The following is a 12,489-nucleotide window of genomic DNA, read 5'->3' on the forward strand; positions in this document are numbered from 1 at the left end:
AAGTTAAAAAATTGCTTGTGTGAAAAATTTACTAATAAAAAATCAAGTTTTTAATGAAACGAATATATTAATAAACAATCTAAATTCTTTATTGCAGTTCCAGACAACTGATATAAACAGCAATAATCTATAAAATGAAAACCCTCATTGTGTTTAGCATTCTAATGGCTTTCGCATTGGCCCATCCTCAACGTGAAGGTGCAGCCTATACTAACGAAGCCATTCGACAAGCACAACTGACTTTTCTCATACCAAAAGATGCGCAAATTCAAAATGTGCAAGAGGGTATTGAACTAGGCGCATACGAGGCGATTCCCGGCAATCAGCGGATTAATCTATTCGAGATCCTCGGCGATCAAGTGCCATCGGAAGTTATAAACAACCTTCAATCGCAAGTCGATCAGATTGGTAGGAATAAGTGAACTGGGATGCACCATACAAGGATGGTTAACTAAGTTTTAATTAAATTAATTTTTGTGTTTTTTTGAAAAATGTATATTTCTGACAATTTTTGCTGAAATAGTTGTTTTAGTTTATTTAAAAATACAAAGATACTTAAACTAACTTAAGTTAGCTTTCAATTTTTAATTATCGTTAGTTTCTGAACATGCAGACAAAGCGCAAAAGTGAAAGCTGTAAACTTCATTTGACGTTGTCAATTGTCGCCAAGAAGATCGCATTATACTCCACCTAATAAGCGCGTTAATTATGGCATTTTAACTTATTTCCTTCTTTCTATCGTGGTAGGTGTATGTATATGTGTATGGTATATATGAATGTATACATCATGATAAGTAGATACATGTTTCTAATTCCGCTTTCACTTTGTCTCTGTTGAACGTGATCATGAAGTTAATTTGCGTTGTCTAAAGAAATTCAATACAAACACAAGTGGCAGCGATGTAATCCAAAAGAGAAGGGCAGTCATGGGGGCGAAGCAGCTGTTGTACTCTCACTGCATGTTAATTATCCACCTCGTAAGCACTAAATTTCATTGCAAATGAGTAGATATGTGTGTATACTTGGTTGGCTGATTGTGCCATACGTATGTAAGTAATGTAATAGATATAAAAACGAGATTGTAAAACTTATCAATATATTTTATTATCTAATACAATATATAGGCGCCACCTTATGAAATTTATATTTTGCTAGACATATCAATAGTAAAGGGTGTTGTTTTTAGAGGTATAGAACTTTAAATTGCAATAAAACAACGATGGATGATTTTATTGACATGAATTTTATTTATCCGAAAGATAATCTTGTGGCATTACATTTTAAATTTGATTTCTGGCATACGACCGCCACGGCTGGCTTGGGTGTAGTCCAAACTGGACGTTCAATTTTGGTTGACTTTTTCCAACATTTGTGACCGTATATCGGCAATAACACATGGACCATAGACCAATGGCTTTACATAACCCCACAAAAAGTAGTCTAGCGGTGTTAAATCACAAGATCTTGGAGGCCAATTCACAGGTCCAAAACGTGAAATTAGGCGGCAGTCACTAATCGTGTCTTTCAATAAATCGATTATGGCACGAGCCGTGTGACATCTTGCGCCGTCTTGTTGGAACCACAGCTCCTTGACATCATGGTTGTTCAATTCAGGAATGAAAAAATTAGTAATCATGGCTATATACCGATCACCATTGACTGTAACGATCTGGCCATCATCGTTTTTGAAGAAGTACGGACCAATGATTCCACCACGACATTCACTTGAGGATTAGCTTCACTTCAAATGCGGCAGTTTTGTTTGTTGACCTATCCATTCAACCAGAAGTACGCTTCATCGCATCATACGATAAAATGAACGTTGTGCGCGATACGTATTCCGCACAGAACCATTATTTTCGAAATAAAATTGCACTAATTGCAAGCTTTGTTCAGGCGTGAGCATTGTATAAATCTACAAGTAACCAATCCTAAGATTTTCACTAATACACACGCAAAAATGTTCCACTCGGTACGGGTTGCCTACTTATATTCTACTACTAAAACGTCCAAATGACACAAATCTGCTATAGTGTGTTGCCGTGTTAAGTTTTAAAATTTATAACTTTAAGAATGTTTTTATTACATATTCAAATATTTTTCGGTTGTTATAATTCGTAAGTATTTAATTTACATAGTATTATTTAAATTATTATTTATTGTATTGAAATATTATTTAATGTTTCCAATTTTATCAAAAATATTATTGTGATCGGTAATGCGCCTATCTTGCAACCTCAGAGGTGGTGAGGAAAAGCAATAAATATATAAAATCTATTTGTTTTGATAATATTCCTGACAGTTTTCATTATTATTTCCATTACAAATACATGTTCATAAACAAATTGTTAAACTTTATCCTTTTATTTAAAACTCTATGTCAAAAAAGGCATATTCGATCAGGTGACCACAGCTGTTTCACACACATAGGAAAACAGCTGATTCTTTGGTTACTTGTAGTCTTATACAATGTGTGTGAGGCTTTTCATGATGAATTGCCAAGCCAAACTGAGAATAAATCAGGTGACAGCTGTTAAATCGGTCGCCATCTTGAACAGTAATGCCAACTTAAAGTTCTATACCTAGAAAAAAAACACCTTTATATCTGGATATAAAATATGTATACATATATTTATATTTTCTTTGTGCCATTTTTGTTTGTGTGTTAATTATTACCTGATGCGTGCGCATGTTGCGTAACAGAATATACAGCTAAATTTCGCTTTACGCTAAAGCCATTAAAGTTTCCAGTAATTCGTCTCTTTTTATATGTCTGCTTATTTGCGCATTCGTTGTCGACATAATTAATATTGTTGCCCTTCTGTAAATCTATAATAGTTTAGTTGTATCATTATTAGCAGATTTTGTCATTTACTATTGTTATTGTGATATATTTATGTGTACGTAAAGTTGATCTATATCTTTAACATTCATATATAGTAGAAGTTAATGCTCCTTTCATGTTTGAGATAAACAATTGTTTTTACATTGTCAATTTCCACTTATAACATGTTTCGCAGAGTATGAGGGTGTTGTTTCCTACAACTAATCGAGATACAGGTCTTTTATTAAAATGATAAAAGTATGATGAGACGAAATGTATTCTTGCCTGTCTGGCCATTCGTCTGTCCGCTCAAGCGATAATTTGATGAAAAATTTAAATATCTTAATAAATCTTTGTACATGTGTACACTGGCAATCCAAAGAGAGTGGCATTGCAGATGTGTAAAATAGTAAATGTAAATAATAAACGATTTTAAGCTAATCTAACTCGAATTTTATAGTAGTGTACAGTCGGGAGGGTAATGTTTAATTTAAAAGTTGTGCATACTAATTAAGCTCTATTAACCAAATTTAACGGGAACATTAACCATAGCACCTTACGTAAAACTGTTATATTTGAAATACTAGTCGGGTACCCATCCCTTGGTTACCATGTGACGGCCCTTCTAGATTTAGTGTGAATGAAATCCGTTGAAATTAAAGAATCCATAACAGTAATGTTGTTTACTATTTATAGATTAACGTTTGTTTGATGATATTTTATATTTAGTTGATCATTAACTAATTTTATTTTCACCTGCAGTTTAAAATTGAAATTTGCTGCTCTGATGTCTTATGATGAGCCATGGTTGATGTGATGAAGATTCTATCCAAGTCAATGCCAAGATAAGTTGATCAAATGCTTCAGCTGTGCCATCCGCAAAAGTGGATGTCAATCCATTTTTAGCTGTTGATATATCTGCTGTGAATAAGACATATAGAGTTGGCTCTTGCGCAATGCCCTGAGATACACCAGCCCTGGATAAGGTTAAATCGTGCAAAAACAGGAATGCTTTTGTGAATTTTTTGTGACGACACAGTTAAAAGCACTTTATTACAGACAATGGTACTTTAAATTATAAAATTCTAAGATATTGTATAAAAGTTTTTATGCAGAAGTATTAAAAAATACGGCAATGGCAGCAATTATTCAGACAAGTAAAAATAAAGACAAGTATATAATCAAGAAATGTGTACGTATGTATGTTATATGTAATTATGGTGGATGATAAAGCTTCAGTACTAAGGTATATACAATACATTAAGCCTATTAGAAGTCGAGTTACTTTTACAAAAATTTTTTAATCGTAGATGCCTACCGTGATCCCTTGTAACATATTGTGAGAGTATAAAATTCAATTTCAATATACATATATTAGGTAAAGTAAAAAGTTCGTTCGGGTTTTTATTGATTTTTCAAAAGATGATAACTTTGTGTGCATTTGTCCGATTTAAGTCAAATATGTGCCGTTTTGTTCATAAACTTGTTGCCAACGATATGCCAACTATATTATACCCTTCTCCTAGAAGGCTGCGTCCCTATTGGCAAAAAACTCGGAGAGCCGATTTTCACAGGCCGCGCGTTCGCCATGGACAGGAAAAGATGGTAATCACTTGGTGCCAGGTCCGGACTATAATGTGGGTGCATTAGGATCTCCCATCCGAGCTCCCGGAGCTTCTGGCGCGTCACCAAAGACGCGTGTGACCTGGCGTTGTCCTGATGGAACACAATTCGGCCTCTGTTGATCAAAGATGGCCTCTTTTGGATGAGTTCTGCCTTCAAGCGGTCCAGTTGTTGGCAGAAGAGGGCCGAATTGAGCGTTTGGCCATAGGGGAGCAGCTCGTAGTAGATGATTCCTTGCCAATCCCACCAAACACACAGCAAAACCTTCCTGGCCGTCAATTCGGTCTTGGCCACCGTCTGGGCCGCTTCCCCGAGCTTTGACCACAACCGTTTGCGCTCGATGTTGTCGTAAGTGACCCATTTTTCATTGCCAGTCACAATCCGCTTCAGAAACGGGTCGATTTTGTTGCGATTCAGCAGCGATTCGCAGATGGAAATTCGGTCCATCATGTTTTTTTGCGTTAGTTCGTGTGGCACCCAAACATCGAGCTTGTTTTTGAATCCAAGGTTATGCAAATGGTTCCAAACGGTTTTCTGGCTTATCTTTAGTTTCTCAGAAATTAAATAAGTGCTCACGTGACGGTCTGTTTCCACTATTTCCATGATTTTATCGCAATTTACGACGACAGGCCTCCCGACGCGTGGTGCATCTTTGACATCGGAACTACCGGAACGGAACCTAGCAAACCACTTTTATGCTACAAGTTCGTTTACAGTATCGGGCCCATAAACTAAATTAATTTTTTCAGTCGCTTTGGCTGCTTTTTCGCCTTGATCGAAGAAAAATTGTAAAATATAGCGAATTTTCTTTTTGCTGGTGTCCATCTTTGACGAGCGCTCACAACGTACTGAGTCAATCAATCGAAAAACTGTCAAAGACAAACTTTTAGTATGACATGATGCGACACGTAACGCTAATACTATGGACAATAACGCCATCTCTTAAATAAAAACCGAACGAACTTTTTACCTTACCTAATATATTGTAGATAGCCGACTAATTTTAGCTTAAGTTGCATTGGTTGTTTGAAAGAAATGTTTAGAGTAAAACCGAACTGATTTTCTATTGGCTCCACGAACTTCTACTGACGGAATAAACCTGCAGACAATGTTATTACTTTTTACAAATTATTGGCGACTGCTACACGTTCAATATTTATATACATATACAGTGGATCGCGCGATCAATATTAAACCTTTAGCACATTTTGTCTATAAACTCGCGATACTATGGAACCAAGTATTGAAAAAATTGAAAATCGTGCGATGTTTATTAAAAATTATTATATATTTATCCATACTTATAATTATAAATGTGAATGTAAGTATGTTTGTAACACTTTCACGCCGAATCCACTAAACTGATCACTATGAATCTTTATACCCATATTCCTGATGATATTAGAAAGAAAATAGGACATAATTTTTACTAAAAAATATATAAATTTTTTACGGATTTAAAAAAAAAAATTATTTTGGAGGATCATTAAAAAATATTAGAAAATTTGATTTCGGCAGATATGATTGTTTGTCGAAAATTTTCAAAATGTAAGAATACAAAAATGCATCAAAAAGCGTAAATCAGAGATTACCACCACCACAACCAAGATGATTATCGCGGTGTGGTTTTCGTGTATATACTATATATTTTGTTATTTTTTTTTGTTTTGTTAATAATCTAATATTCACTTAATACGATTCAATATGAACGGAGCCGCGGGAAAAGCTAGTACTTATATAAATCCTTTTCAAAGATTTGGTGAATTCTTCACATTTTTACTACAATGCTGTCTTTACGCTTGTTTTTGGGTTTCTTGCGACACTTTGTAGAAAACCGTACGAAAAATAAAACAAATAATAAAGCAAAACCATTTTTGAAATATAAAAAAAAAATGCTTTTATTACGAATAAATACTGGCGCGATAAATTTGAACGTGTATCATTCCCTCACTATCCAAAGTGAGTACAAGTATAACTATAAAGCGGGTATAACTACAAACATTTTTAATTAGCTTATTAATTCTTAAATTTTCATAAGTAGCAAGGTTATCGCTTGCACAGAAAACGAACGGGCAGATAGGTAAGGGTATAAAAAAACTGCAACATTTTTTCAAATCAATCATACATTTACATATATACTCTTACAACAGAGTATAATAGTTTCGTTTACTTAACACTCATCCCCAAAAAATATTCGAGTTAGATTTAGGGTTATATATATATAAGTGATTAGGATGACGAGATGAATTGAAATCTGGACGTTTGTCTGTCCGTGTGTCTGTCTGTGCAACCGATAGGTAGGTAGGTAGAGTGGCTGTCTAACGACGCGCCTAGGCCTATAGGAGGCCCATTGTGATACCACCGGGACTAATACTCCCTCACTCTATCGTCTCCTCTCTGAACCAACCTGTGCTCCTGATGAAGTTCATCAGTACAAATAATTTTATATTAGCAACTTCTGATACGTCGTCAAGGAATCCACGACCGATAGTTGCGATTCTTTTCCTGTATAGAGCTTTACATTCGCATAGAAGATGCTTTACAGTCTCCTCTTCTTCTACTTCTTAACAGCTTCTACTTCGTTGTATGGTACACCTAGCCTACTCGCATGTCTTCCAATTAGACAGTGACCTGCCACGTTAGCCTGCTGGTTGAGCAGGTTATTGATTGTCTCCACCGAGACTCCGCTATATTTATAGCATGTTCGCTGATTAAGTGTTTGCAAGTTGCCAGAGGCATAAAAATATCCTCTTTTTCAGAGGTAAGTTGCAAAGTGGTACCTGTTTTGGCTAGTTCATCTGCTTCGCAGTTTCCAGGGATATCCCTATGTCCTGGAACCCATTGCAGGTTTATTGTGAAGTAGGATGTCAGATCATCTAATAGGTCAAGACATTATTTTACCAGCTTGGATGAGACCATTGGAGACTTGAGTGATTTCAAGGCCGCTTGGCTATCCGTATATATATATATGCTTCTTGTTGTGAGCACACTTTTTGTCAATACCACAAGGCTTTCTTTGATTGCTGTGATCTCCGCCTGGAAGATGCTAATTCCTCTATTCCTGTCCACTTCGTCCCTTTCCCACTCCTCTCCTGTCGGGAAGGCAATATTGTGGTCCGAATTTAGCTTCAATTCTATTGGATTGCGGAAATCCATGGTTTTGGGTAGGAACGGGAATATACTGAGTATCCTAGAATGCTCCTTGTTGCATGCGACTAGTTGGGAGGATTCCCTCAGTCTGAGAGCTGACTTTGCTGCCACTTGCTTACAGAACAGGTCTGTTGGCAGTAAATGTAGAATGACGTTTAGAGCCTGGCTTGGCGTTGTTCTAAGAGCTCCACTAATGCATATACTGGCTGCTCTTTGTATACTTCTCATACGCTTTACCGCGTATCTTTTTTCCATTATTGGCCACCATACCAATATACCGTATGTCATGATTGGTCTGATAACTGCTGTATAGAGCCAATAATCGCATAGCCCCCTCTGCGCAAGTAAGGCTATCTTATTACGGAGGGCGCCAGGTTTCCGCAAGCCGTAAGGTAAACCGATAACTTGAATAAAAATTAAGATACCTTGATGAAACTCCCACAAAATGTCATTAATTGAAAACTTATAAAAAAAACTTTGTTTTAACCAAATTCGGTGTATAGCATTCTTCTGACATACCTATGTTACAGTGCAAAAAACAGACTATAGTCACGCCTACTTCCCACATCCCAAATAAAGCACTAATTAATATAACGGCATGAAACTTTGCCTTTGAAGTGTGTCACCTTATGACAAAAAAGTGTCTAAATCGAACCGAAACTGTTCAAGCCTCTGGGTATCGAATATGTAGACCCCAGTGCCTATAGTTGACTTTTTACACACGAGCAATGTCCAAATTAATGATTCAAGCCCGTCCCTTTCCCTTCCTTAATATACTCCATAAAATGATTTCCGTTTTTCCACCTGACTTTAAAATGTAATATTTTTATACCCTGAACAGGGTATATTAAGTTTGCCACGAAGTTTGTAACAACCAGAAGGAAACGTCGCAGACTCTATAAAATATAATATATACATAAATGATCAGCATCATGAGCTGAGTTGATTTAGGCATGTCTGTCTGTCCATCTGTCTGTATATATACAAACTAGTTCCTCAGTTTTTAAGCTATCGATCTAAAATTTTGCACCTGTCCTTTCCTTTTTTCACAAAGAAGCTGCTCATTTGTCGGAACGGCCGATATCGGATCACTATAGCTAAAGCTGCCATACAAACTTAGCAATCGGAATCAAGTGTTTGCATGGAAAACTCTTTCTTTTGACGAGGTATCTTCACGATATTTGGCATGGATTATTATTTAAGGCAACAATGTAATCTCCGAAGAAATTGTATAGATCGGATGATTATAGAATATAGCTTCCATACAAACTGAACAATCGCAATGAAATTTGGCATATATTATTATTTAAGGCAATAATCTAATCGCCAAAGAAATTGTATAGATCGGATGACTATTATATGCTATAGCTGCCATAATAACTGAATGATTGGAGTAAAGTGCTTGCATGGAAGATTTGTTTATTTGACGAGGTATCTTCACGAAATTAGGCACGAGTTGACATTGACAGTTCACACATCTATTTGTTTACATTTGTTAGGTACCCTACAAGAACAGTGACGGTCATCTGATGGGTAATATGACAGTCAAAGCTGACCATAAGTCCGTCATAGCTGAAAATTGTCAGTTATGACTGAAACGCTATCAGAAGTGAAAAATTCTTTTGCGCAGTAGATAATATAATTTTTATTTCTTTAATAAATTTCAAACTTTTAATCAAAATTAGTTATAATAATATACTTAAATACAAAAAGGAATACAACAAAAAATATAATAAAATATGAAAATATAAAAATAAATTTTCACTTGATGCCATCCCCTCCTCTCAATAGCTCTGCGTACGTCTTACTCCAATCAGTGGATAGTTCTGAATTTAAAAATGCAAATGTAAATTAACAGTACTGACATATCAAATGTGAGTGTATTGGTGAACCCATCAGCAGTTTCTTGTAGGATACGTTTATGTCAATTATGGAATGTAAACAAATTGTCAACTGACATTTAGGCCTGGCAAAATATGTATTCTAATAATATCGATTAAACTAGAGCAGGCACCGATTATAATGAGTGCAATGTAAGTTTTCAAGGGGTTTTCTGCGAAAACTGTGTTTTTGTTTGACATATTTTGTATGGCTGAAAACACAATTTTTCGCCTCTTTTGTCTATGAAAACACGAATTTTGTGTCGGTGCGAACATAGTGTAAGGCAATAAATAATTCTCCGCAGAAATTGGTCAGATCAGATCACTATATCGTATATCTACAAATTGAACGTTCGGAATAAAGTTCTTGTAAGGGGCCTTTGTATTTGTGAAATCCTTCGGTGCAATGGAAGTTAACTTTTTTTTTGTAATAAAATTAAATGGACAAGTTTTCTTAAAAATGATGAAGTTTAGCCCTGAATTAAAATTGAATTGGTATAGACCAAGGTCTATACCTCACATCCCTTATATAATGAACTCCGAACCTCTGATTGACGTTTGCCACATAAACTCAATCAATTAAATTTGGCCTCTTCGGTCGAGTTTATATCACATATATGAGATATATTCATTTGAAGATGTTTATAATATAATTTTAACTGACGCGACAAATATATAGCAATAAAGTTAAGTCTAAGTTAATGATTTTCAATATAAGTCAAGAAGGTACCAAATTTTATTGTAATTTATTCACGAATTCATCGAATACTGGATTTCCCTGGCTTTGATTCTTGCAAGTTTTAAGAGTACAAAATGTTCGGTTACACGCGAACTTAGCCCTTTCTTAGCAAAAGTACAAGTATATAAAAAAATATGGTATTATGTGCAAGTCACATAATTTATTAGCACAAAACTGTTTCGCTCATAATACACCAAATGTTAAAAAAAAATATATGCATATACTAATCTAGTATAATACTAAAATCTTTATTGTCTTAACATTTCGTTAAATACTTGTTACCGTTTTACTACAAAGTTATTTTAAAAAATTTCGTTCATGACGAATCTGTATAAAAATTTGCCTGTTTACATTTAAATGAACTTCTCTCATTCAATTCAAAGTCTATATCAGCTTTGAATTGGGGCCATAAAATTTACTCCAAGTTATGTTTAGAAACTTCAAAAATTCTCTTGCTTTCGATTGGGAAAATTACATTATCTTTGTTGTATAATAATTGTCACAAAAACTATTTTCTGCCTTTGAGAATGTTAAGAGTCAAGAGTCTACCAGAAACATTCATGGGTGCTTAATTTGTATACTGGAAAGTGAAAGAATCAGATGGAATTTAAAATTGTATAATATGGGAAGCAGGTATGATTGCATCTTTACACTAAGGCATAAGAATATCAGAATAATGCCACCTACTGAATTTGGTTAAAATAGTTCGAGTGGATCCCGAGATATGGCTTTCCATCTAAATGTAAGCGGTCCCATGCCCATCGTCTAATTTAGGCTGGCTCCTATAAGACCCTCTCGTACCATCTCGGATGTCTGGCTTTTTACCATATTTATAGAATTATCGCACTTTAAGTAGTTTTTGACAGCATCGATATATGGGAAGTGGTAAGGGCATGCTCATTTTTATACTCTCGCAACTTATTTCTACAGAGTATAATAGTTTTTTTTAATGTAGCTTTGTGCATAAAATAATTAAAATCGGTTTAAAACTTGCCCTAGCCGCCATATTTGTATAACTAATATTACGATTTTAAAACATCCGGTTAACTTTATCCCGCATATATTTGATGGTATGTGAAGTACCTTAATGAAACTCAGAGATCATCTTTTTCTGTAGTATACCAAATATAAGACAAGATTTTCAAACTTCTGATTGAAAAGTTATGAAAGGTCTGATTTCGTTTTTTTTGAACGTGAGATGGACGATAAACTTTGTACAAAGTTTTGTTTCGATAACGTCGCTGACTCTCGATATGTATGCTGTGAAATAAAGGAATCAGATGGACTTTCAAATTGTGATAATTATTGAGATATAAGATTTCACCTAAAGGCGGTTGGTGCCATGATTGGTGGTATGAATTTTCAAAATTTCAACGCTATGAAGAAAAACATTTCATTATAAAAATAAGTAGACAGCCTATTGCTTACGAATTTTTTTTAGCTTTTCAAATAACAGTTACGCTATTTATTTGGATTGATGTATGGAAACGGCTAATTTATTTATACAACACAACTAATGGATAAATCAAAAAGATACACGAAAGATCATCTGATGAAAATTGCAAATTGTACCTGTTTGCGTTACAAGTATCAAATATTTATATTTATTTGTACACACTTTATTACCATTTATACCATTGGAACATTCTACATACAATAGTGTATGTATGTATGTATGTACGAGTATATCCATTCTCATTAAAATCATATAAAGATTTTATTTGAAATGAGGAGTATTGATGAGGATGATTGAGTCTTATTATATTTTAATTCAAACTTTATTGATTTTTCGTTAATTTTTTACATATGGATATGAAAAATATTTACATATGTATAATTTTGGCTAACAAGTTTAAATTATGTTACGTTTGAAACTTAAATAATAATATATTTATATGTACATACATTTGTATGTAGTTATATGTACATATATAAATATACATATACATATATCTTTTATTATACGATCACGAATATAATACATCGATTATTGTGAAGTATTAAATATGGTAACTAATTGCATAGAATTGCTTTAGGTTGAACGATATAACAAATATATGTATGAAATTTAAGTTTATGTGGAAGTTATGTAATGTATACAGTTTTTAATAAATATTATTTTATTTTCTATAACTTTGACGTATTTTATGTAAGAATATAAAAGAAAAAATTAAAAGATTCGACATGCAAATTATAAAAACTATTATAAACCGACAAATAATAATTTTAACCAAGCCATATTTATCTTGATTTTAAACTATTTTAAAACAAAT

At 34.2% G+C, this 12,489-nt stretch overlaps 1 protein-coding gene and 1 long non-coding RNA gene across 4 annotated transcripts in view; one reads left to right on the top strand and one right to left on the bottom strand.

The window, feature by feature from the left end:
• The window catches only part of LOC106622251 (uncharacterized), a 33,170-nt gene extending 32,606 nt beyond the window's left edge, over positions 1-564 (top strand). For all 3 annotated transcript variants that reach the window (XM_070106364.1, XM_014241376.3, XM_036377216.2), the window contains exon 2: positions 98-564. In XM_070106364.1, coding sequence (XP_069962465.1) covers positions 135-422 — 288 coding nt within the window. In that variant the 5' untranslated portion in view covers positions 98-134 and the 3' untranslated portion in view covers positions 423-564. The remainder of the gene's footprint in view (positions 1-97) is intronic.
• A 660-nt stretch (positions 565-1,224) lies between these two features.
• LOC118683742 (uncharacterized) lies at positions 1,225-3,693 on the bottom strand. The gene is made up of 3 exons (XR_004979632.2): positions 3,581-3,693; positions 2,677-2,829; positions 1,225-2,582 (listed from the first exon to the last, which is right to left on the bottom strand). It is a non-coding gene; the product is annotated as an uncharacterized lncRNA (long non-coding RNA).
• Positions 3,694-12,489: the final 8,796 nt, after the last annotated feature.

The sequence above is a fragment of the Bactrocera oleae genome, chromosome 3 (genome assembly GCF_042242935.1).
Source record: "Bactrocera oleae isolate idBacOlea1 chromosome 3, idBacOlea1, whole genome shotgun sequence".
NCBI lineage: Eukaryota > Metazoa > Arthropoda > Insecta > Diptera > Tephritidae > Bactrocera > Bactrocera oleae.